Source organism: Falco biarmicus, chromosome 9, assembly GCF_023638135.1.
Source record: "Falco biarmicus isolate bFalBia1 chromosome 9, bFalBia1.pri, whole genome shotgun sequence".
Classification (NCBI taxonomy): domain Eukaryota; kingdom Metazoa; phylum Chordata; class Aves; order Falconiformes; family Falconidae; genus Falco; species Falco biarmicus.
This window is the reverse complement of record NC_079296.1, coordinates 44214042-44241560: the sequence shown is the minus strand read 5'-3', so window position 1 is coordinate 44241560 and position 27519 is coordinate 44214042. Positions and strand designations below refer to the sequence as shown.

At 41.7% G+C, this 27519-nt stretch overlaps 1 protein-coding gene across 1 annotated transcript in view; it reads left to right on the top strand.

The window, feature by feature from the left end:
• Nucleotides 1-16301, top strand: part of NRG3 (neuregulin 3) — a 428288-nt gene extending 411987 nt beyond the window's left edge. The window contains exon 9 of the mRNA XM_056352555.1: nt 4655-16301. Coding sequence (XP_056208530.1) covers nt 4655-5162 — 508 coding nt within the window. The 3' untranslated portion in view covers nt 5163-16301. The remainder of the gene's footprint in view (nt 1-4654) is intronic.
• Nucleotides 16302-27519: the final 11218 nt, after the last annotated feature.

Genomic DNA, 27519 nt, shown 5'->3' with positions numbered 1-27519 from the left:
AGGTCTGTATAATTCCTTAGGAACACTGTGACTCCAAATGCATGCCTTCCTGAAAGCGACAGGCTAGCAGCCGTGCCTCTTCAATGGCACTGTCTTGTAGCACGGGTCCCAGAGATAGCTGCAGCCCCTTCCTCGGTTGAGAAGTCAGGTAGAAAACAGCAAAGCTGTCTTTGGGGTAGCTGTATTTACTCTTCTCTAGGAAATCTGTGTGCAGTATTACAGGTATCATCTTGTACTGGTCTATATTTTAAATCACAGTTCTGCAGAAGGTTGATATTCGGACCAGGGTGTGACGACTCCTGGCCTCAGTACGCTAAAGCACTTCATCCGTATTTTGGGTGCTAGGGATGCCTGTAGGATCAGACCTTCCTAATATCAGCTCTAATAACAGAACCTTTTTCTGAAGGAGTCTTCTGTGTGCATCAGCAGGTGGTGTTGTGACAGGGAGTCACAGCAATCTCTGGAAATCACAAATACAATACCAAGTCTTCAACTAGTACCCATGGGAATGAATTTTTTAAATGTCAATTTTAGGCATGAAAACAAACGCAATTTTTTTATTTTCTTTTATGACAGTGTTTTACGGATGATAGTCTTTATGAAAACAAAGTCTTTTAAAAGTGTAACTGAATTTTTTGCAAGTTATTTTGTGTTGCAGCAATGAAAGTGTCCCTTCAACCAAAATATAAGTACACATCTTATCTCTGAACAAAAATAAAAATTAATTCCCGAATTCCATGTTATGTGGAATTCTTCTTACTTGGGAAGAGGTTTCCCCAAAATCAGATGGCTTTCAATATCTAAACATCTGCTAGTTTCATAGTGTTGGTATTCTCATTAGATTTCCAGCCCAAATTAAAAGTTCCCTTGTCCGCTGAAGAAGTTACACTACTTCATTTCTTCTCCCTTTTCGCCTCCATCTTTTCCTATAGGGTTGTACAAATCAAAGTGGTTTATCTCCCTAATTCTGCAAGCCTTCTGAAATTCATCCGTCAGCAGCTCTGGCTGAAGTTTAGTCAGATTTTGTATGTTTATATTTGGTAGAAAAGAGGCTAATTTACCTGATTTGTTTTCGTATAGTCCTGTAAAAGTGCTCCTTTTTGCTCCTTTTCCCATTCCACGTTGAGAAGAAAGCTTTTGCTGCCTTCAAGAAGCACCAGATCTCGTTCTTTGCAACATTTGGAGAGTCTGAGTCAAATACAGCTAGTATCAGTTATTTAACGAGTGTGCTACTTGAAGGAGTAGAAGAACCTGCTTGAAATGAGGGGCTTAAAGAAAATAAACCATCTCCATGGCGGCCACATCTCAAAGAATGATTCAAGTCCCTGGGGGTGTCGTGAGTTTATGTGTGGTTCAGTGGACAGTGGTTTGACCACATGCTTTCAGTGGCAGCTCTTTGTGTCACACGGTATGAAGTGTTCAAAGTAGTGCCTTGTAGCCTGTGGATGTGTACGTATACAGATAAAAATGTGTCTATCTATACAAGACCCAACGTGTCATACCTACAAGTAGAAAATGGGGTGTGTATACTTAGGTACACGTGCTTACGAGGCTGAACCAGAACCTAGCAGTGCCACTGGAGTGACTGCCATTCATCTTAATGGACCTTGCTCTCAGGCTCGTGTGCTGGGCACTTATAGCAGTAGGGCGTATAGCAAAGCTATGGGTGCTACGCTGAATTCAAACCATTTTGTATTTTAAATTCCAGTCCCTTCTGTTGCTCTTTAATATCCATTTTAAGGGGGCAGGTGCTGGTTTTGGCTGGGATAGAGTTAATTTTCACCGTGACAGGGCAGTAAAATTATTATGCTTCTTTCAGTTTCATTCTTTAATTTCGACTCTGAAACACTGTATAACATAATTACTGTTGCATATTTATAAATGTTTTAGTTTGTTGTTTTGCTTGGTTTTAGGAAAAGGGTGGAGAGCGAGCTGCGCTTTGAAATACACGCACGTGAATGTATTTATTCAGACAAAACAATTTTTCTGATCAAAAACCATATCTTTTTTAGGAGGAACTATAGTTCTGGGAAAGTTAATTATAGGAAAATGTAATTAAGATTCTGCAATTATAGGTCTAAATCTCAGTCTATTGAAAACAGCAGTAGTCTTGTGTCAGAAGTAGAAGGATGGATCGGTTTGTAATTAACCAAAAGCTGAGTCGCACATGGTTTAGATGTAATATCCCTACCAGTTTAATACCTTGCCTATTGCACGCAGTGTGTATGGGGTTTAATTCCACCTCAGTCCTCCTTTCAAAGCCCTGTAAGCATAAGGCAGCAACATGTAATTTTGACATAAAATTGATGTGTCTATCTGTATTTCAAAAAACTATTATTGAAATATGCCAGGCATTGTGTTACATGTTATTGTTCCTGCCAATTAGTTTTCAAAATACTAAGTATAATTGAATCTATATTATGGAATTGGCAAATGTTGCTGTTTTCTCACCAAACCCATTTTAATTCAGTCTTTTCTTGGTTTTGCTTATATATCACCCATATAATACATCCATTGCATGTGAAATTCATTAAAAACATTCACTCCCTTTGTTTTCAGGGTGCAGCCCAGAATATATTTAGGGCCCGAATTACCAAAAAAGGGGATAATGCAACTGATGCGATCTCTCCAGCTATAGTCGTTTGAACAATTATATAATAAGCAAAGGAAACAAGAATGGGCACAACCCAAAGGTCTGCACTGTTTTGTTTTCATTTATTTTTTTTTAATTGTCCTCCCTCGGGAATAATGTCCCTGCTCAGTATTTCAGTCATACTGCTTCTTGAAAACTGTTCTAAAAAGGCTCTCCAGAAATGGCTACGAGTGTGTCTAAGCATTGCGCAAATAGAATTAACCAAAAGCTGAGTCTCAGCTGTGTCAGATGTAAAACATAAGTGCAGGGGTATAGCATGTACAAGAAGTTCTAGCACGTATCCAAAGCAGCCGCTTGCTCTATTATTCCCCTGGGTCCCACTTCCCAAAGCGGTGTGTCTTTCCATCAGATAGCAGCAAAGATCACAACACCGCCTCCTCATCGCAGAGCTCCCAGCTGCGTTTTCTGGTCTTTAGGGGATGCCTGGAGAGTTTTTGTATAGGGGCTGTGCAGAACTCTGTGTGTGCACATGTACAGGTTAATGTGTCAAGCAGTTGTACAAACACAGTGCCACCGTAGACAAGTTAATTACAATTCAGTGGCGCTCTGCTGGAAACAAGCCGAAAGATATCTCCTCCTCTCTCTTGTCTGACAGCTCGCCAGGAGGATGGGGCCAAAGGAAGCCTTTCCAGTTAATTAGTATTGTGTGCTAATATTGGACTATGGCTGTTTCATGCCATTCACTTTCTTTTCCTTAGCTCTCTTTCTGCTAATGCCAAAAAGCAGCAAGGCACATATGAGTAGAAGGATATCCCTAGTGAAGTCCAGCAGGCTTAAGCAGCTTTCAGAAAAATGCCCTTCAAGTCAGAGCTGAAAACACCTGCTTCCACGCCAGGTCTAAATGTTGCTTTCCTCATCCACGGATAAAACATATTAGAATTCACCATTAGCTTGCCTTATTAAATAGTGTTATGATCACAAAGCTGATTATAAATAACACACGTTCCAGTACTGAGGGATGTCTGTCGTCCTTGGCAATCATGACTAGCAGATATAGTAACTCTTAGACCACAGTATTTCTAGTAATACCACTTTTCAGATGGGAAACATCTTTTTTTTTCCTTTTTTTCACATTGTTTCCTTTATTTTATATTTAATATACTTTCCATTTCTGCTTTTGAAGTATTTCCTGTAAATGAAAACACTTTCTGATCAAAATAATTAATTTGGCTTTGAAACAAAATGGAAATGTTGATGAAAATTCACCATAGTTGCCTCACAATAAATAAAATCATGCTATGATATGTATTATTGGAGGATAAGGATTTTTCTATATTTTTTTTAAACACAGGATTATGATATCAGGAAAACACAGACATTTGCTCAAGCCCACTATATCAGCTCTATTTCCAGATGAGATCTAAGAAAAAAAAAATTAGGCTGACATTAGGATTAAGGGCTGTTGAATAAAAGACACATTTTTCAGAGGCACACTGCACTTAGATGCTGTGCTTGTTCAAAGGGAAGCACAGACAAGCATTTCCATGTAAATAAAGACTATGCAGCCATGTTTTGGTTAAAGTTGTGGGGTTTTTTTCTGCATGTTTTTTAAGAGTTTTCCTAAAATAGCCAGTTGACATTGAGAGTTCTGATATTGAAGAAAGCATCAGTCCATTTTTCCAGTTAGGAATGTAGGAAAAGAATTTCAAATATAGGAATGTTGGAATGGAATTTCAAATTCAATTAAAAAAGAGAAGTAATACAGTATAGCTCCTGCAATCTTTTCAAAAGGAATTGTCGTTATTCTCATATGCTGGTGGGCAAAATGAGACTGAGAGGAAAGCAGTGGTTTGCTACTTGCAGATCTGAGAGAATCAAAACCAGGTCTCCAGAGTCTGTTGTTTTCCCCAGGGCCACACTATTACCCAAGCACTCCTAGTGTGAGGGAAGAATGACATGTACCTTTTCAGCACAGTTCACTGAATCTCATACAGCCATCCTGCTGCCTCTCGCATCTGACCGCTTGATGTACAACAAAAACCTCTTTTTTACTTTTTCCAGGTATTCGTCCAGTGGTTTAAAAAGTCCTCAGAATCCTTCAATAAATATGCAACTGCCTTCAAGAGAGACAACCCCTTATTTTAATAACGTGGATCAGAAGGACTTGGTCGGCTATTCATCTTCAAGGGCCAACTCCGTTCCCATCATCCCATCTGTGGGCTTGGACGAAGCCTGCATGCAAATGCAAAATGTTTCTGAAGTAACAGGCATCAAATGGTGCAAAAACTCCTATTCAGCTGAACTTGTCAATGTGAGTTCCCCAGTCAGTAATTGTCTTATAGCAGAACAACATGAAGTGAAAATATTGCTAGAAAGTGTGCAGGAGCAGATCCGGATTCTGACGGACGCGAGGCGGTCGGAGGACTATGAACTGGCGAGCGTAGAAGCAGAAAGCAGCGCGAGCGAGAACACGGCCTTTCTGCCCATGAGCCCCATGGCCAAGTCAGAGCGAGAGGCACAATTTGTCTTAAAAAGTGAAACGCAAAGAGACTCGGTATTGACCAAGTGACTTTGTGTGGGGTTGCGGGAGGGGAAACGAGATCTGTGCATTCGATGCTTTGCTAAACAGGAAGGGAGGAAATTAAATACAAATTATTTATATGCATTAATTTAAGAGCATCTACTTAGAAGAAACCAAATAGTCAATCGCCCTCATATCATAGTGTTTTTTAACAAAATATTTTTTTAAGGGAAAAGTTCCAGGAGGGATGAAGCGTGCATCAGGTGCTTTCGAGGCAGGATTACGCATACAGTTTCAGTTACAGAGCATTTTACCACAGTCCCGTTCAGCTGTCCGAAGGCTTAGGCTATGCATCTTTCTTTTCAGTAAAGACCCAGACCATTCTTAGATCCATTTCTAGTTTCAGAGCAGCGCTGCAGTGAGCTGCTGGCCAGGATTCATACCTTGGGGAGCAAGTCCCATGACCCCAGCACAGACCCGGTCCCCTCTCCCCCTCTCCTCTTGGTTCCAGGTTCACACCATGGAAACAGCCACGCAGACATCTACTTCTGAGGTCTGGTGCCTACTGTGGAGTGACAATAAATCCCTAAACTGAGCCAGATGCTTAACTCTTAACTTGACATTAATGTGTCAGCCCAAGAAAGTCCATGGAAACATTTAGGAGCTTTGGGTTTGGCCACGTGCGGAGTGGGATTGGGGTCCATAGAGATGCAGTGGTCAGGAGCCTGCGGCTGCTCCATCTTCTGAGCTTTGCCTGTCACAGCTGCCTTGGTGGAGAGTGAGAAACAACATGAGATCATGCAAAAAGTGTGCATTACAACAGGTTTGCATTTGGGGTTTGGTTTGGGGTTTTTTTTTCCAGTGGGATCATAGAGTCTGTTATTCGTTACCCACCCCTCAACATTTCTAAACTGTTAATACTTTGAAGACATTTGTAAGCTCTCAGAAGCACTTCTGAGTGTGTGTGTGTGTGTGTATTTTTTTTAACTTATTTTTTTATTATGGGTTAATATTCAGAGAAGAGTCAGGGAGATCCGATATGATCAAAATCAAGCCGATAAGTGTCCATGCTGCCCTAATTTGTTCCCACTTTTGTTTCTCTGGTCACTTTAATTAATCGTGGCTTAGGCTTGTGAACTTTAAAGCTTCAACCCTGCAGATGGTTCAGTATGGGCAGACCCACAAGCATGCACATGATTCTAATGGGGCTATATAAGAGCAGATGGTTTCCACCAAATCACTCCCTGCAGGGGATCAAGACTTTAGAGAAGAAATGTCATTTCCTGTGTGCTATATCCCAATCACATTATAAACATTTTTTACATCTGCTTTCTTTTGAGTCCCTCTTCCCCCCCATAAATTTTAAGACAATATGCCAATAATGCAATGAATTGGGTTCAGTGACACAAGCGTCACAGTTTTTATTAGTTTTAAAATAATTGCTTATTCATGGGGAAAAAGAAAATCAACTATAATAAATAATTTCTAAATAGCCTTCCCTGGTTAATGTCCAAAGATTGATTAAAAAAAAAATACAGTATATACAGAATGTATTAAAATACTTCTTTGCAGCAAGTTAATTGTTAAATTTATTAATGTGCCCCAGACTTTCCAGTTCACAAGTCTCAAGACTTCCCAAAATAGCACAATCAATCACTCAGTGCTGTTGTATGTTGAGTCAGAATAAAGCAATATTTTAACCTCTGTCAAGTAAATTTGGAAAAGAAACGCTTAAGGTGTATGTCATTTTTTTTATTATTTTTTTTGTTAAGGCAGTAAAAATAATTACTATTCGCAGTCTTCATTCAGCAAGTCTTATTTTGAGTTTCTTTTGTGGTTTTGGCTTTGGGGGTTTTTTTGAAGATGAAGTTGATGAAATTGTCTTGTTTTCGGAACTTTCTATGGCTGTAATCTTTGCTGTGTGTTTTCACTAATATTTGAGGACAAACTATGCTTGATGCCCCAGGATGGAGCGTGCCTGGTTCAGACTCCCTTCAGATACACAGAGCTTTTGTTGTAGCAGTAAGGTGGGATCACGGTGAGGAGTGGTCTCACCCCACTGTGTTTCTGCAATACCTTGTGGCTGGGCACAACCTCACCCTGCCTGAGCTGAGCTGACCGCCGTGGCTATTGCCCCAAGCCCACCCCAAGGAAACCCTCTGAAAGAGGAGGTGTGTTAGGTGGGGCTCAGCTTCACACCCCTACAGTCGTGTGACTTTTCTGTCAACGCCGTTTACATCCCACCAGCTCGGGACATGAGCAGAGTGAGCTTGCCTCTGCCCGTAAGCCCTACGAACGTATCTGTAATAGGAAAACCGGCTACCACATAAAGCTCTGATTCAATAATGTGAAGTGCGATCACATTTAATTAATTGCTCGCCATTAATTTCATCAAGAGATGGTCTCTCTGCAATAAAGTGCAGAATCCTGCCCAAACAGGCTTTTCACAATTAAATCTTTTCAATCCAGATGTAAAGCCAAATCCTACCAAACTCTGCAAATTCACCTTTGGCAACGTATTGCATATGGGAAACACACGGCAAGATTTCTGTTGAAGAAAGAACCATATCATAAGCAATGCCTTTATGGATAGAATGTGTTCACTCAGCACCCCCGAAAGACCCAGAAAGAGGGGAAAAGCAATGTATTTAAGAGAATGAAATGTTTGACTGAATGACAGATGGAGATCTGAAATAGTGAGGCTATCTTCAGTTCATGTTAGAGATGCGATCTTGTACTCAGCAAAGGATGTGTGACTGTTATATGTTAACTGTTCTATTCAGTTTTCAGCATGTTTGAATAGAGAGACGTTAATATTAACCATATGACAGACTAGTGTATTATTTGTTCAGATCCTATTGAAACTGACATTGTTTGCAGAGGAAAAGAAAATGGTTTGAAAACATCAAACTAGGGAGCCTTAATGTCGTTTGTGTGTTTCTCTAATGCAACTATTTTCCTCTGTGGACCCTCCTATTTTACAGTGAATGGAACAACATTTTCTCTGAGGTCTGGCAATTAATTACATAGAGGACACAAAAGAGAGTTGTACTGAAGCGGCTGAACTGGTAGGCCAAATTTTGCTTTGCTTCTGACCCCTAAGATCCCATTGAACTCGGTGGATCGGAAGGGATGCGAGTCAGTGAGAAATGCGGTTCACTCCTACAATTACATCTGTTCCCAGGCTTGGAAACAGACTGTAATCCCCCTGAAAGAGGCTCTGAACTCAGCCGTTTACCTGTAACATAATTAACAGTTGTATCTGAGCTATGAAGTTCCAAGTGTGGTCTGGTGTGCAAACCCACACACGCAGCATTGCGCTCGAGTGAACGGGGAGAGCAACTACCTAAAGAAATTGAACGTTCTCTGAACTGAGCAGAGAAAGCCTGTGTCTCTCCAGCATAATGCTGGGGAGCAGAATTGTGAGAGAGGTGTTTACCCTCATCTTTGGTTGTTTTTGTCCTTCAGTATAAAATTTCCTCAAAGCAACCCAAAATAACCCTAAAAAAACCAGTAGAATGATCCCAGCATTTGAAATAGGAAATGTAGGTGAGTATGGGCAAGTTTCATAGCATTAACCACTGAAAAACTCTTCAGTACACCCATGACCCAAAGCTGAAATGTTCTAATTCTTGCAGGATCCCATTTAGATCAACGAATGAATCCATGGAAAAAGAGCTCTTCAGCATGCTTTTGGCATCTAGCCACCTAGCCGTGCTCTCAGCGGGTGTAGTCAATGCATTAACGACAGTTTATATTAATTGATGATCATGTCCCAAATCTGCTCAATGTCCAATGTCCAGTGTCACAAAGCTGAGTAGCCTACCACATGATATAAGGAATTCTACACTGATTTATGGAGCTACTTTCATTTTGCTTATGAAAATTGTATCAGTGTGTGAACACCATCACTGGAATACAGTGCAAGGTTCGTCAGCCGAGTGATTGGCTTGTCAAGTCTGTCTTTTACAAGGGCGGAGTTTCACTGACCAGGCTCTAACAGCAATGAGCTTACCACCATGTGGCTGATTCCAATGGTATTCATCAGAATCTTACAGATTCAGGTTTAAATTCTGTAAAAACAATGAGACGATGGCGTGTGCTTATGACCAGGCATGTGTTAGATACGCTCCTGAATCAAAATGTTCAATTGGGTAACTCCTATCTGCTTCTCATGTAAGTAGGGAGAAAATCTGCATTCCTCTTCCCAGTTCATCCCCAGCTTCATTTAGTCTAAAGTTGAACATTACTTGAACTTTTCTTACTCTTATAAGAAATTATGAAAATTAATACCAAAGAACTTCTTTTTCAGAGTCCTAGCTTCAGCAAATAAAATTAAAGCTTGAAGGAGCAGACCTGGAACAAAAACTGGTTTTGAAAATGGCATTAATATAATTTGCCTTTCAATAAAATGGAATTTCCCTATGAACTGGTTTTTTACTTGGGAGAAGAATGAGCATATAAAGTGATTTATTATCTTGGCATGATTTTAAAATGCTCATCTTCAAGCAGATTGGGAAAAAGCAAATATGTAGTACAGTTTTTTCAGCTTTTGTGATTTATCTTTTTTAAATTTTATTTCAGTAGCCCAACAGGTCAATGATCCTATTATCTGTATTGTCTGACACACAGTCTTAAAAGCCACCTCTGTCCCTTTTTGTGGTCCAGATGCTGGACTGTTAGATTTCCACAAAGAGAACAAGATTGTATCTAAATTATATTAAAAAATTATTCATAGAATAATATAGTACTTTATCTTGCTGAAAATATAAGGCGATGCAAACTGTTGTTCTTTTTGTGTGCCGCATTATTGCTGTAGGTTCATAGCAAGACTGTGCTCCCTTTGGTTTGATGTCTACCCACATGAAAACAACTGCAACACCCAATCTTCAGTTTTTAGGCTTGGTGCTTCTAAATCATCATTACCAAACAGGATTTTTGTATTGTAAATAGCAAAATTCAAACATGACATATAAATAAAATAGCTACAAGAGCAGCAAACTTATTAATAGGTGGGTTGGGGACTTTTGTTTGTTTGTTTGCTTGCTTGCTTGCTTGGGTTTTTTTCATTTTTATTACATGGCGATTAGAGGATTGGGTTGTAGGAATCGGTAGTCTCTTGCAAGAAATCCAGTCACAAAATATATTGTGGTAGTGGAAAGCCAGCACAGCTAGGAAAGCCTAGAACTGGGGAAAGCCACAGTGGAGGGGGAAACAGACATCCACAGTGTACGCTGGCGGGGGCAAAAATGCTTTTATCTTAATGGTAAAAACCAGTACAGATGGTTTTCTGTTGAAATTGCCAAAAGGTTAAACTACATGAATTTATTAATGACCAAGTTGGTAGTATTTAAGAAAAGGAAAAGGGGCAGAAATTCCCAAATTTATAATGCTTGTACTATTGCTTGAAACAAAGGTAATTATGTTTTGAGTCTTTATTACTACAGCACAGTTTTCAATGTCTGCTGCAGAGACAGAGCGATCACAAGACACTGACAAGGCTGCACTGGCCCTTACTTTCTTGAAAAGATTTAATAATCTCCTCTTTGGTCAACAGTCCTGTAAACAAGGAGTGGTTTTCTAGTACCCCACAAGGCTACTCTTGTGCGACTTTTCCCAGATAAATAATAAAGTAAAAACAGAGCAAGACAACCTCTAATTTTTAGATATTGCTATTTATTTATTTGTTTGTTTATTTTTATATGACAATCTACAATATTTTTTAGTTCTAATGGAGAGGTGTTTATTGACAACTGAAGAACATAAAGAAAGTATAGGATATAACATATGTAAGGGGCATGGAAATCCTGTACTTGTACTGTAGCTTTTAGTAATATATCCTCTAACACTATCAGGAGGAGACCTACATGAAATTGGTATTTCTTGTTTCCTTACCAGTGACCATGGTCTGTACCACTTCACTATAGTGACTGGGCACTGATGTACTCTTGCCCTTACTCCTTGCTCTTGCATTGCAAGGTCCACTTCTGTGCTTTCCTATTCCCACTGTGGTTTTACTGAAATCACTGAATTTATGGTGCTTCAGCATCTTTGTTCACATTCAATTTTACCTTGCCCTCAGAACAAAGAGTATGATTTACAGCCTGACTTTTGGGACACTGATGATGTCCACAGAGTAAATTTAAGGCCTAAAACATTCAAACTTCTATACACTTACATTTATCTGCTTTGGGTAGACCTAACAGGGAATGTTTCCCTTGAAGAAGGATTTATGTGGCCTGGGCTGTAAAGCATTCTCCTGACGTTGCTACATACTGGCTGGTGTCAACGTTTCCAATCTCAGAGTCAGCGGCTCTCTCCGGGTTCTCCTGCCCGGCACTGGGAAGTGCTGTCAGATTTCAGACCAGAAGCCTCGGACTTCTTTCAGAGTACCAAAGACCAGAAGTCACCTGAACTGTCCTGAGCCATAGCTTCAGGCACGACTTTCTGCCTCTTAATACAAAAATATCTCTAAAGTTTAAGAACTCTAACGTGCATTGCATTCAGTTATGTAATATAAATGATGCCAAAGTTCATAAAATTGAGAGTTATATGGCAAATACTAGTTTAATGTACATCTTGCTTTGAAGGAGTATGGAACAAGAGCTCTCAGTTATGTACATATTTGGAAACTAAAGAGACAAATAAGAATAGAAGAATAGAAAAGAATACAAAGAATAATTAATATTCTAAAATAAGGAGATAGTTCATTGCTTTTTTTGAAATAAACAGTAGTAGCTGAAGGTTATCGAGATTCATCAGGAAAACAAAAATTTCACTGAGGCTATTCTGTAAGTCATGCCAGTAATATGTCTAAGACCTTTTTTTTTTTAAGGAATTCAGGTTTAGAGTTTCCCTTGCTTGACATAACGTTAAGATGATGTTTCTTTCATAACGTAAAGCCCACTCCTATTCAAGGAGGCCAGTATTGCTTACCTCAGCATAAGCACGATGGAAATATGCTATAGGTTTCACTATGGCTTTCTGACTCAAGTTAAGCTCACTTGCTTTAGATTATCTCTGATCTCTTCCAGGAGAAAATGAGTATCGCACAGAAAGAAAAGAGGTATGAATACTCAATGTCTTTTTTTTTTTTTTTTTTAAATTCAAAAATCTACTAATTGATACTAAGATTGAACCCATCTGCTGAACTTGAATGTCCTAGAAATAGCAGAGATTTGACTGTTCTTGATGGGCCAAACAGCAGCTTGTAGAAGTATTACCTGGCCCCCACCACACTCTCAGTGTGCAGTGAGATGAACTTCTGGAAATAGGGTAGGGACCTTCTCCTGGCTATGGCACAGCTTTTTCCGTGGGTGAGGAGGGATGGATTTTGCGTTGGGCCAGGTCATGCCATCTGGAAAACTTGCCTTACTTTTATTTCTTCCTCAGATCTCTCTCATGTTGGTGAAACTGTGGTCATCAGGACTAGTTTGTTTTGTAACTTAGTGTTTTCCAAATTCTGGGACCCTTTATAAAGTGTTGAAAAGGTAAAATTTCTTCTGTGAGTTTTTTAAAACATCTTTCTTGAAATGCTTGTATTAGATGAACTATGTTATTAAAAAAATAAAATTAGATGTTACAAGCCTAAATTACAAATATTTAGATTTACATCACAACAATAGGGCATGGGTGAGATCTGTTTCATGTTTCTCTCCTGATCTAGTCGAAGATGTTCCTGCAAGGGGATCGGGCTAAATGAGCTTTCAAGGTCCCTTCCAACCCAAATCATTCTAACCATTTTCTGAGAAGTGTGAAGTTAGTTCTTTTATGCACTGAATTGCCCATAAAATGCTGGAGATCTGTGTACATCAATGACAACTTTGGGTTTTACATGGAAAGGTAAATAAAACTAACATGTTTGCAAAGAAAAAAATGAACTACACAAAACTTCCAGGTCAGACTCTGGTGTTGTACAAGTGGGAGCTGTTTCACTGAACGCACAGTTAGTGTGGGGGGAATGGGGGCCCCAGAGGAAGATATTTACGTTGGCTTAGCAGCTGAGCCAATCGCATAAAAGCCAGGTTTCCACCTCTGTGGTGCCAGCCTATGGTCCTTCCTAAAAACGGCCCACCCTGAGCACCAGGGTGTCTCAGCTCCCCCGCTGGTGACTGTACAGGTGCCAGCACTGACTTCTGTGAAGGCTTCTCTCATTAAATTGAAATGAAATAATATGAACTAAAAATTTATGGAACTGACTCTCAGTTGCTGTCAGGTTGTGGGGACTGCCAGCAGTGGTGCTGCTTTACAGTTTCTGAGGCTGTGGCTCATGGTTGGACCTGACCCGTTAGTTCCCACCACCTGAGCTGGAGCAATCTGAGCAGAAATCTCTCCGCCCATCAGGGTATCTTTGGAACACCGCTGAAGCAGCACAATTCCAACTAACCTCATTTTTTTGTTCTTCATTGCGTATTCTCCTTGATTATTGCAGAGCTGAAGCTGCTTCCAAAGTCATCTTAAAAGTTGTCAGCACTGACCCGTCTTTGCTAAAGTAACTGGTTGTACTCACTGAGCTCCAGTTTGTAACACTCCAGTGGTGTAAGGTCCTCTAACTTAAGCTGAGTCTTAAGAGTCCAAAATCATGTATATGTTGGAATCACAGAACGGTTTAGGTTGGAAGGGACCTTAAAGACCATCCAGCTCCAACCCCCTGCCATGGGCAGGGACACCTTCCACCAGCCCAGGTTGCCCAAAGCCCCGTCCAGCCTGGCCTTGAGCACTGCCAGGGATGGGGCACCCCCAGCTGCTCTGGGCAGCCTGGGCCAGCGCCTCACCGCCCTCACTGGGAAGAATTACGTACAAGCAAAACTCTCCATACTTGTTCTGCGGCAATATATGCGTTCAGATCTAGGCACGGCTCAGCTACCAGGCTGATCTTTCACATTATCAGTTTTATTTCAGAAAGCTCTCTTTTGAATATAATTTCCTGTGCTGCTTCTCTGTATGTATGTATTCTCTGTGTGAGAAGCAGTGAAGGCAAATTCAGCCTGCCTGCATTTTCATCTCGGCTAACGATGGTAGGCTTTTTTCCAAAGCAGCTGAGGAGACAAAGTCTTTAAAATTCAGACCTCAGAGGAGGAATGGATACCCTGGCAGGGGAGGGGTTTTCTGAGCAGGTTTTGTCCGTGTGCATGATTATCTAGCCCATCTTTCTTCCATAATGATCCTTCTTTCTTGCAAGGGCCAATGTACCTAAAAATCACTTACAACATGAAGCAAAGCCAAGACAAGAGATGTGCTCTGCCTTCTCTGCAGAGGGGACTGGGGCATGAGTAAGGGCTAATTACCAAAAACCTTTCTAGCCACTTCCACTAGTATTTGCACAGACTAGTAATGCTAAAATGACTCTGTGATTTGGTCACATTTACTTGCAGGCTGTAATGTATATAATCTGGTAGCCTGGTTTAAATCATCGATGGTTTGTAGTATCTCAGGATGGACTTTCAGCGTGCCTAGGACAGAATTTACCATTCCCCTTAACCTCCATCTCAGTTTCATTTAACTAATGGACATTTCTATTACTTAGGTGGCAGTGACACCCTGTTGCTGGAGGTGTGGGTGTCACACCAAGTCCCACACCGCTTTCTGGCAAGCAGGACAAACCAGGCCTTCCTTCAGCCTTGCAGGCAGCCCTCTGGGCTCTTGAGGGAGCATCCCACAGGCTCAGCCCCTTCCTCAGGTGAGGAATTGGGCTTCACAGCAGGGGAGGCCTCCGAAGCTAAAAATGAAAAATTATCCCAAGATTGAGGCAAAAGGGTGACTTGGAAAAAGCCCTAGAAATGACAGTCCTTTAACATCAGGCTCCTCTGTAAGCCCGTATAGGCTGGCAACAAAGTTGTGATTTTCATTTCAATTTCACCAGTACATAAGTAGTAGTTTTGCATTTACATTCATTTAAAGCTGTCTCTAGATGGCTTCAGAGAAAAAAAGGGAACACATCACTGTGCAAATGCTTGTGCTGTAGGAAGGTACGATAGCTCACGGGCAGCTTTCTATCCTGGTGGGTAAGATCAGGGTGGCAGCACTTTGCCCATCTTCCTTAATTAGCTGGGAGAAGACCAGGCAGTGACCTGCACTCATAGCTCACCAGCTGCCGATGAGATGTGGAGCCAATTCCCATAGTAAAAGCACTTAAAAAATGGAATGAAGGTAGTGGAAACATGGTTTGTTCACTGTGAATATCCAGCTGGGATAGTTGGAATAACTGCAAGGGAAGAGTTGCCTTTGCAAATCATGTGCCTGATCTATTGGTCGAATAGTTTTTCAGTCCTCACTATTTAGTCAACAAGGATGTTAAGATGTTCAGAAATGGAAGTGGAATTATCGGTGCCTAGAACTAGTCTTGATGGTCACCAATCCAGTATTTCAGACTTTTTTTCTGAGCGAAGTAGAATCAATCAGGCTTCATTTAAATAGATGAACTTCTATTGTAGAGTTATACCTGATTTCATCCTTTCCTTTATCCATGACTAGATCTTCTCCATATCACATAGTATTAGGTTTACCTTAAAATTAATCTGTAGATATGCACAAAACAGCACCTAATGTGGACATGAAGCCTGAGCATTCTCGGTGCATAGGGCAAGTCCTGTGAAACCTTTTTAGCAGCTGAAAGTCTTGAACCATTCACTGAAATAAGACAACTATTTGATTTCAACAAAATTGGTTCTTCTGTCAATAAAATCACTGATAAACACTTGAGTTGGACCTAGGGCTTCTGAACTATATATATATATGTGTGTAGAGCTACATGCACAAACGTTTTTTAGAACACAGAAATGAATGCTCCAACTTAAGATTTATTCATCTAAATAACTGGAGAGAATATCCACTTAACCACATAGCCTAAACACACTGAAGAAGGGGGTGGGGGTGGGGAGGGGAAGGTGTTATTTTCAACTGTGTTTATTTTTGCACCAGTAAAAACAGAAATAAAAACAGAAGAAAAATAATCATAGTGCCTATGACAAAGATTGTGTTTCAAGGAGTGTGCAATGTGTACCATGATTATTTTAACTGCAAATGGAAGCCGCTTCTAGACTGAGTGTGGATGAAAGGAAATAACCTTAGAAAAACTGTCACGCAGCATCCCAGGAAATGTTTTGGTTCAGTATGTTTGGCCTCCGTTTTTGTGGAGCTGTACATTCCTGTCCATGGTTTTAAAGGATAAAAAAAGAACTGATTTCAGAATCAATCTGTATTTTGACTCGTTTTTATGCTCCCAACACGCAGGTTGGTTTACCATATGTGTAAGCAAAGATGAACAGTATCATTTTTCTACTTAGTGTCACAAATGAGTTTTATTGTGCTATTGAATGCAGTCCTATTTCCCTGCTGAAGGGGTGTGCTCCTGCTGTCGTCAGCCATCTCTCTCTTAAAGCAGAGGTTTCATTTGTTGGCAAAGCCACAAAGAGGGTCGAGATTCATCTGTCTGAAGACAAAAGCTTCTTTCATTCAGCCTCACTAGGGGGAGGATTGGCTGGGCTTAGCTGGAGTTTGGGACAAGGTGGTCTGGGGTCTCTGTCATCTCGGCACACTCAGAGGGACCTGCCTAAAAAGCCCAAGTCTTCTGCTGCTGAAGTCAGCCTTTCCAGTCTCACCCACAAGCCTCTCGGTTTCAGGCTAAATGAACCAGGTAGGAAGGCTGAAGTGTCCAAAATAACACATTTGCAGGGAGGCTCCACTGAGAAGAGAGGCAAAGGCAGCAATATCTTTAATTCTAGAGTCCTGGTGAAAAGAAGCACAAGTTCTTCACAAAATTACTTCCCACCTGAACACAGTGAAACAGATCAAGGTGTCCCAGCAGCAGCTGTGGGGACAAGGGAAAATCTCCATGCCACCCAGCTGCATCCAGCCTGCAGCACCACATTGGGGTGGTGGTACCTCCCGGGATCCTCCAGCTGGAGCAGCCATGGGGGACACAGTTCCCACCCCTCCTTGCAGCCCCCAGCGCCTTCCTCCCTCCCCCCTGCGCCCAGGGTCGTGTTCTCATGCACATCCCCAGCGGTTTGTGCTGAGCTTACTCATCATCCAAACCCCCAAGAGACTTTCTACTCAAGCACCTCCGAAAACGCCTCCCTAGCTGACGCCAGGTAGCCCTCAGGCAGACCCTCAAGCCTCTGTGGCTCCCTGCCACTGCCAGCTCCGCTCACAGTGCACTGAGCACCCCAAATCCCAGCGGAGACCGAGCCTGCGCCAGGCAGGGGAAGGAGGGAGCAGTGCTGGGGGCTGGGGGGGCAGCAGGTGCTCCCCAGCTCTGCCTTGCCTTGGTCATCTCCCCCCTGCATCACTCCTGGCCACTGCCCTGCAGGACCCTACTTGCCTGGCTAATACTTGGTTTGTTGGTTTGGGGGGTTTTTTTGGTTTTTTCGTTCTTTTGATTTTTGTGTGTGTGTAGCTCAGAATAGCTGCCTGAATCTGTCACTTGGCTTCTGCTAATGCATGTTTTTTGCTTGAAACGTGCCTTACTTCAGTACTGTTAGCCCAAGTGCTTTTGAACACACTGACATAACAAAATAGCAGAAAAATGTTTTACTTCCAGAGCTGCTCCCTCCAGGTACCTCATCCCCTGGGCACAGGCACTAGGATGAGTTTGATGCTGAAACCCATTGGTCTAATAAGAAGGTTTTTCCTCTTGCCCAGGGTTAAGGGCAGGTTTGGGTGGGAGTATAACACTGCCCCAGGTAAAGCTCCCACCCGCCGGCAACCCACACACCTGTGTTAGGTGAAGCTGCTCACCTGGTCTGCAGTCACAGCTGAAATCACTGAGGACACCCTTTATCTCCCCACCAGTGACCACACCTTTGGGTTTTTTCTTTGGATGTCTGTGCTGGAAAGGTCTTGTCCTGCTGAGAGGAGGCAGCTCTGGAGGTATGGCTCTGGCAGGAGGTTTGTTTCCTAAATGTGCTGCTCCTGAGAAGAAGTTGGGAAATATTTTGTTGTTGTTTGTTTTGGAGTCTTTTGGTTTGTTTTTTGTGGTTGGTGTTTTGTTTTGTTTTCCCTCCTCCTTTGATTTGTGCTGGATATCTTTGGTAACAGTTATTTCATTTGTTCTGTGGCATAGTATCTGAGTTTATTAGACTGAGTGGGGATGAAGATATTAGAGTACAACAGTCTTATAGCTTTATCCTAAAGCTTTCCCTCCATTCAGAGCTATGGTTGATTGTTTTGAAAATGTACCTGCCTGGTAAGAGAGTATCTCTGTTGCTTTCCCTCCCACACAAGGGCAAATTGCAAGTTTCTTGTCTGCTGCTGTGCAGAATGGAAAAATCTGCAGCTTATTTAGAGTGTGGTTGATGCCACGATAGGCACTGCGGGCTGTCCAACCGCCCGATGGAGCAGCCTCCGTGCTGAGGAGCCGCGCTAACTTTCAAGGGCGCAACTTCAAATGTAACAAATGGCATAATGAGAGTGGCTCATAAAATTCCCATTAAGGGTCATGTTTGATACTCGCTTAAAATTTCATGTGCTTATAGGATGCCATTTGCCAGTGTTAAAGACACATTAATTATGATTACTTTCTGAAGCAAGGGTACAGCATGTATTATACAGCTTCAGAAATTTCCTGTGACAACTTGTATTCTAATAATTCAAACTGCTTTGCTTAGGCAGTCAGCTGCAGAACCAAAACTTTCCTCAGATCGCTTAAATACTCTTAATTCTTACTCTTCACTGATCCACAGCAAGCTGTTAAAAATGCTAACAACTATATTTGAAGCTATGTCTACTGCTGATGCAAATGCTGCAGTTACTAGCAAAATACTTACAGGAATGTCGTGGGTACTATGCAAAATAAAAATATGTCTTATTGTAAGCATCTCTTTTGCTAGGACTTGGTGAGCACATGCAGATCACGGTGAAGTGCTGTTACATGCAAAATGTCTGCAGCTGAAGAAGCAAAGATTATCACGAAGCTATGTTGTGTTAGCTGTAGTACTGCTCCATAAAACAAAGGGTTTGCTACCAATTTAATACTACTTAAAATTTATGTCTATGGATTCTGGCTGTTTTCTAACCTTGAGTAGAAGAGCTTGTTTCTCTCTATTTATTCTCCCTCAGCACGGTGAGATATGAAATTACAGGTGGGCGGGCAGCAAAAGAGCAACCGTTCACAAAATTCTGATTTTGCTTTTTTTCGTGAGTTTGTGGCTGTATTTTTTTTAATTGGTTATTTCTAAGTATTGTTATGATAGGATTTGTAAAGATGTAAGGAAAAGGCTGATGTTTTGGGAGGCTCGGACTGCTTGCAGCAGAGGAATTGGGGGAAAGGTGGGCCTTGCCTAAGCTCAAGATGGATTGCAGGAGATCTGTGTGCCAGGTATTAATAAGGATTTAAAGCACCAGCTCTCTGTGAACCTGCTCCATATTCAGGTGGATATAAGGCAGCTGGACAGATCCAGGTCGGTAAAGGGGAGCTACTTGCAAAACAAGGTGGGGGAATCTACTCTGGAGATAAGACTCCTTGGGTTTTCTTCCTGGTAATTATCTACCAGAAAAAGGAATGGCTCAAAATACAAACTGTTGCTCAGCATAATCACCTGAGAGCCAAACCAGAGAGATCTGCAGGTAAAGCCTGTGATGTGTGGTGTCTGGGTGCTCCTGACCCACAGCTGTACCTCCTAACTCAGTCTGACACATGGCTTGGGCTGAGCATGGTGGATGAAGCAGAATGACTAATCCATTATAAAGGCAATGTTTTCCAGCAGAGCTGATTTCTTTTTCAGGAATCAAAGTAGCCAGAGGAGAAAAAGCACTATTATTGCTAGGAAATAAAAGTTGTTCAGTTTGAGATATTTGCTTAGTTATTTTCTCTACTTTTTTTTTTTTTTCCTGAAGTCAGGCCAGGCAAAGTTACAGTTTTGTAATTTACTAAGATTTAGTTTCTAGGAGCTAACTTGGGGAAAGCAAAAAAAAAAAACTTTTTAAAAATAAAACCTACCATCCCAGGCCACAAGAAACTAGTAACGGTACCAATTGCCTGCAGTACCCAATCTGACTGTACATACATGTGCCTGTCTTGCTCTGTTCAACATCTCTCGCTTACAATAGTCTCTTCACTCAGAAAACGTTCCCATGCAGTGAACTTGGGGTGACGGGGATGGAGGGAACGTGGCTTCCCTCCAGCAGCTAATACAAATCCCTACAGCTGTGGTACATCCCCTACTTTTTTTTGGTGTCTTTCATAAAATCTCCAGTTGCCCTTCTTGGGGTTTCTCCTATAACTCATGCTCTTGTTCTTTTCCTGTGTGATGCTTGATAGTTTGCTGCTATTCTTCTAAAAATAGTGCTGCTATTCTAGGCTGTGATTTATACAAAGGATGTCAGACATGACAGCTATTCGGGGCTTTCTTTAAAAAAAAAAAAAATAGAAGTCCTGGTTTTGGCTAAGTCTCTAGGAAATCTGGAGGGCCTGAGGCTGGTCCAGATAGCCGGAAAGCCCCGCTGGATGGGGGTGTCTGCACAGGGATGGCAGAAGCTTCCTGGGGGCCTTCCTGTGAGATGCTGGGGTGTGGGGCTCACCTGCTGAGGCCACTTGCAAAATCCCTGCTGATCCAATGCCATTCCCAGGGCCCATGCTGTAGCGGTGATTTACTAGGGAAGAGCTTTATGGTGAACTAGAGTTTATGGCCACTGGTTGTCCTCTTTATGGTGAGCAGCATAAGGAACATGTGAATGAGGCGGGTGGGAACAGACGGATGTGGGTGTCTGGGAATCCCTGTGGCTAACAGGGGAGTTGGGAGAAGGGGCGATCCTGCTTTTCCCTCCGAGCTGTCCTGGGCTGTGAGCTTTCCAGAGGACTGTGGAGACCAGGTGCTGTTAACTCTTTGTTAATAGTCTGCATTGTACCATGGGCTCTAACAGCTTCTCGACCCAGCCCCATGAGGTATGCCTTGCTCTAGGAGACTTCTCAGTTTGAACTGAATGGTGTTTATAGATTTATTGGTGATAACTTATCTTGCTGGTCTACATTTACAGCATATAGTGATGCAACTTTTGATTTCAGGTTAAATGAACCTTTTATTCCTATCTAGATAACTGAGCCAATATAGATTAAATTCTCTAACGCAGACTTCTCCTCTCCATGAATTAAATGGATTAATCTTTCTTAGAAAGCTATCACTAATTATATTACTCTACCCGGCTATTAATTCCTTTCCTCAAGAACTTACTATTTTTATATGGCTACGTTGGCCTGAAGTAATTACAACCCCAATATTACTTGAGGCCCTTTTCAACACTTTTTCTGAAATTTACTGCTTCTACTAATGTCTTACAAATAGTGAGAAGGAATAACAGTGCATAGAGGGCGTTCCCATAAGCACTATTGGAGCAATAGCTGAAGATACTCTAACATACTAATATTCCATTTTTCCCCCTACATAATCACACTGGGATAATTGCATGCCTGTTTGAGAAGAAGAAAGTGTTCACTGTTAGTATGTTAGATTTCTCTTAGATGCTAGAAATCATAAGCCATTTACTTTATCTGGTTGATGATGGAAAAACAAGAGGTGACTTACTGTATTTGAAGTCTGTGAGATTGCCCAGAGTCCAAAATTCAAAATTCCAAAACCTGGATTTCTCTCACATTGTTATAGTTGTAAAATGTTGGGCTGCAGTTGTGTGCAAGAAGTGGTGTTGGTGCAGTGCTTGCCAATCGTCTAATACCTTATTTCTTAGGTAGGCGAAGCCTGCCTCATCCCATGTATGCGAAGAACTGAAAAAGTGTTTGTCGCCTGAGAGGAAAATTTCTCACCTGAGTTTCATGAAAGATATGTCATGAAGCCAAACGGGAGTGAATGTCATGATTTATGGATTAAATATCACTTTAATCAAGAGATGTATTAAGTAGCCAGTTTAATCATTGTCATCAACTTCATCAGGGTGATTGAAACCATCATTACTTTAGCAACTGATTAGCAAGAGCTGGATGTGGTCTTTCCACTAATGCTGGAGCTGCTCATTACAAGGGTGTCAGAGGTTCCTGACAGAATCTCTGCATAATCTGCCCTGGTGCTTTTGCTGTATCTTGCTAGAGTGTGTATGGATTTTTCTTTAAACTTCTTACAGTGTAATTCAAATTAATGACTGTTTTGTATTGCAAATATCTAAGTATTTATCCATAAAACTTGTTGATAGAAGTGGAGTGCAAAAGTCTGTTTGTTCGTTTCTTAAGCTTTATAGCCAGGGCCAAAGAAATCATTAACTATTTAAACACAGTTTTAAAAAAATCTAAAAAAAAATAAAAAATATTACAGTTTCTGGAGGAAAACAAACCAAAAATAATTGCACCTAAACAAAGGAGAATACCAAGGCAATGTGTGCTAGAGTGGGCAGGTGGTTGATCTTGGTCCAACAGAAAAACTAAGTTGGGAAGACCAACAAAATGATAGTCAGTTTGGAAGTTAAGGTATGAGGTTCCCCATCTGGTGGAATAAGAAACATGATTCATGTGTAGCATACTCCTGAAGTATTTGGGGCAGATAAAGGAAAAAACAAGACATTTCCCTGCTAAATAGTTTAGCATAGGCCATGTAAGATGTAAGCAGCAGCAAAGCTTCAAGGTTTCATGAGCATAAAACTGAGAAGCAACTAAAATAACCGTAAACTGTATAGTAAGTTACTTGTAGAGGTGATGAATCCAGCTAGCCAGAGATCTTGGGGACTGGGGGTTTCTGTCAAACTGAAGATAACAGTTATTATGCCTGGTTAGGAAAGCAGCCCTCTTACTCGCATTTTTGGATTATTATTTTTTTCTCTAAAATAAAGGCAAAAGTCTTATCTTGCTTATTTAAGTTCACAATGCTAAGAAAGAATTGGGAAGTTGATTGAAGACAGGTACTAGAAGTCATATCAATAATCCTGAAAGAATTTTTGTCAAATTAGTCAAATCTAAATTTTGCTCTGGGGTTAGCAGTTAGTCTGACAAGATTATAACAAAGCCCGAACAAATTCTCCTAAAATGCTTCCCAGCATGCATGGAGCAGCTCTCGGCTCAATGTGAGAGATGAAGATTTGTAATCCGAGTGGCGATTTCTGGCATGAACTAGTGATACACCTCATCTGTATTCAGATGGAGGTTGGGGAAAGGAAGCAGAGGATGTTTTTGTCACTTTATAGTAACTGCCATGGGAAAGGCAATCATTCCCAGCAGCAGCTCTCCCAAAGGAGCAGCAAATAGAAGTAATGAGGAGGGCCCCTAGCAATGTACAAAAAGGTGCAGAGGGACACAATTTCAATTTGATTTCATAATGTATGGGGGAAAAAATGGGTTTAAAAATAAAGAAAAACTCTTCATTATCTATGGTTTACAAACTGAGCTTTAATGATGGGCTGGACTGAAGAGGAAGTGACGTGGAAAAGAATTTAATGAATATAGGGAAAGCAAGGATAAAGGCATTAAAAGGGTTATTGGACAGGGGAACAAGAAATAGTTCTCCCAGCTTAATTCTTTTAATGAAAATTTTGTTCTTGTCATCCTGAAATGTGGGACAGCATGAGACCAGTGACATATACTGATCTAAGAGCTTTGAACTTTCTTCCCATTTTGCGACACTAACACCTGTGTCAATCTTGTTCAGCGTTTTCAAGATGGGCATCTCCCCAGCTGTAACAGCTGGCTTCCAGCACCAAAGCTTGCAGGGCTCTTCTGGCTCTTTGGTTCAGTGAATGTACTGGCTGAATACCTGTTTTCATTATTAGTGGGGTATCTCTCAGGGCATTTGAGTCTCCAGATACACACAAGTGGCTCCCCAGCTGTTAAAGTACTTCATGGGACCGAGTAGAGCCCCTGTGAACCAAAGCAGTGTTCTCTGCCATCATAGGGTACACAGAGGCAATAGTTTTGAGCCTGAAGCTGACAGAGAGGATTTCATCAGGCTTCCCCCCTCTTACAAAAGGTACTCCTCTTTGGTGTGTAGAGTTGTGCTGTCACTCGCCCTCTCTGCCCTCCTGGGTGACCAGAGCTGGGTGAAGGCGGTGGGCACGGATGCTGCCAGCCCCCTGGGTGGCTGTGCTGTGTGCCTCTGGAGCCTGCTCCTAGCCTGGTGCTGCTGTTACAGCAGCTGGGGCTCCTGCAGCAGAGCTGTGCTCCAGGCAGGCTGATGTGAATCACGTTTGTTATTGCTCGCATGTGGAGGAGAGTTTAAATCAAATTTTCTTTTTATTCTTTGGGCTGATAATCTTTAGCATCAAAGGAGTCTTCCTGCTGTGGCTGCTGTTTGAGAACACATACTGAAATGTTGTTATTCCTGATTAGTGACGGTCTTTCTTTCTCTTGCTTACCTTTGTTTCCTACCTTGCAGGTGGGCTTTAACAGGCACACCAGCGCCCCTTTCGACTGGGGTGTTGCTCTCCCCATTGCTAAGAAGGAACATTTGGTACAATTAACCGGCTTTTTATGGTAGTACCATTGTTTTAAAAGTGTGTTTTGGAGTATCTGTGTGCCTGGCAATTGCTGAAGCCAGCAATTGCTGAAGCAGCAGCACCTGTGACTCTGCGGAGAGAGGAGAACTGAGCTGCAGGCAGGCTGACGGTGCAGGGAGCAGCAGCCAGGCTTGGCAGATCCTGGTGGCTGGATACGCTGAGGCCACGGCTGTTCAGTATCCTGAAGTGAGGAGTCCAGGTTTCTGTTCCCATGCAGAAGGACAATCAAACTTCTAAACATAGCAAATCACTGTGGCAGCAGACTGCAGGAGCGGCAAAAGCAGCAACAAAACACATCTGATGGCTGCCGGTGGCTTGTCAGCAGTGAGTAATCCTGCACGTGAGCTGACAGCAGCTCCCAGCTCCGGTGGCCAGAGCTGTTCCGCTAGCCATGCGGGTCCCTGCTCAGCCAGAAGCTTGACACGGGTTGTCCTAGACTATGTGGATGGGACCCAGTATCTGCTCAAACAGTGGCAAGACAGGAGTTTGCCACAAGGCAAGGTAGTTCCCAGTTCTTTCAATTAGTACTATTGCAGTGCATTCACCAGATTAGTGGTGGTGAGCAGCATTAAGAAGGACAAATAAAGGGCAGACCATCCAGCTTTCTAGCTTTCTGAGCAAAAGGAGAGTGTGGCTACGCTGTTGTGTCTGCACCTGAAGAAAGAATTCAGATGTTGCTATAATGAAAAATGCCATTTAACTTCTCTTCATCTGCCTTGTTCATATTTTTCCAACACGTTTCCTTCTAGATTTCTTTATTACTACTATCTGTTTTAGTTGATCTAATTTTGTGGTCAAAATGAGCAGATGGAGAGGGATGTGCTATTCCCTAGCATGTTCTAAATGACATCAGCCCAGTGAGTTTAAGCATCAGTGCAAATAGCTGAAGCTAGAATCATAAACAATTGCTGTATCTAAAAAAAAATGATGCGTCTCAGCCTGCTAATGGAATAGGCATAATTAACTTCCCACCAGCATGGCACAACTTCAGAAAGTTCATGCATATGTTGTCTTGTTGACCTGCTTAAAGAATAAGAGTATTTACTTTTATGGATTGCTGTGAAGAGAGATAGTGTGTTTGTAAAAGGAGAGTTTTTGTAGAAGATGTTTAAATTACAAAAACCTTTGAAAGCAAATCTACTGTTAACCATAATAAAAATGAATTCAGGGAGGTGGGGGGGAGATGGATGGGCTGGGGGAATGACTAGGAGCCCCAAAGACACATAAAAAACATTATGACAAACTAGAGTTGTTTAAGGACTGCTAAGATGTAAAAGGCTAAGAAATTATCTGATTTTGGTTACTTAGCGTCGTTCATACTAACTGCTTCCATCTTAGGTGTGTAAATACCTGTTAAATAAGCCATCCTTTCTTCTAAGGTTAAGACAAGAAGTCTATCCAGGAATTTCAGGAAATGGGGCTGAGAAGGGGCATCAAGAAGCCAAAGTAGCATCAACTCTTTCTTCCCTTTTGGTGGGTGCTTGTCTAACTTTTCTTCAAAGCTTATGTAATTTCCCCGAGCACCCTCTTGTATCCCTCTTGAATTTGAATCCTGTATTGCCTTTGCTGCAAGTGAACTGCTTCATTTGGTGACTTCATCTTTGACATGCAGAGATGATGTCCCCAGATGCATTACCCTGGAGCCATCTCGCCGGCATGACTCCCACAAGGAAGGCTTCAGCCAGCTTCTCCCAGTTTAGACAAGGGAAACTTGATGGTCACACAGTGCAGTGCTTTGCCATTCGTTCAGCCTCTGTGTTGCAGTGGTTTCATTTAGCCAATGTTTCCTCTCTGATTTATCAGAAAGGGTACCGAAAGTGTTTTTTGGATTTTATTTTTTTTTTTAGTAATGAAGATACAAATTCTTGTGGAGCTTACCTACCTACAAGGTCTGCTCTCCTGCCAGGAGAGGAAATGAGACTGGTTTGGTACAGTTAGTGTTTTACAAATGTGTGTTTCTTATGAGTACCTGCAGTCGCTTGCAAAACTTAACCCAAATGAATAAAGTGAATTCAAGTGCAGAAATACTGTGATTATTTTTTTTCCCTCTGTGTTCCCACAAATAGTTTCTTCCTTCTGATATCCTTTAAGAAAATAAACTTATTGGTTAACCCAGACCTCTTCCTTCCTCCCACCCTCGCTTCTTTCTCAGGGGCACTGTGCTTGAATTCCTCCAGTATTTCCAGACATGTGAGCTCTTAAAGGTAATGTTTAACAGTATGGATAGGAATTGGCTGGAGATGTGTCTTCTAACACAAATTCCATAAAGCCCAAGGAAAGTATTTGCCAAGGCAGGAACACAAATGCTACTGTGCCTGACAGTGGCGAGCATCAAGGGTCGTGACATGCAGTGACACAAACAGAGCCAGCAGGGAAATGTGGCAGTAAAATGGAGGCTGCTTGCCTCACAGAAGGTCACCCCTAATAACCCATATAGCTTTGTTTACAGAGTGAAGGAAATAAAGTGGTTCTCTCACAGCCAGTGTCCTGGCAGGCGTGAAGGGTCTCTTACAGGTCAGCGGTGATGCTGCGCCCTGGGGAGCTCGCGCTGCTGGGGTGGACGCTTCCACTGCCTGACCTGCACCAGGCTGTGAGGCTCGCGTGCTCTCGGGTGTAACCACACGCTGACTCCAGGCAGTGTCATAAGCAACATACAGCTTGTTTCTTTTGAAGAGAATTATCTGAAGTATGAGTCTTGTGGACTTGAAAGAACAGATGCATTACACCATGGTGGTATTACGTGTATATTTTAAATGAGTATTTCCATGGATACCAACAAAAGTTATTCCTAATTAAAGTACTTGGGATTTAGATTTTTTTACATCCCCTGTGGGAGTTCCAGTTGATAAATACAGCAGTTTAATTTTTAATGTGGCTACTGCTCTTCAGCTAGTTCAAGGTGATCAATTTATTAGACATTTAAAATGTTTAAATAAGGATTAATGACTAAACACAAGCCTGAACAGAATCTCCCAGACTT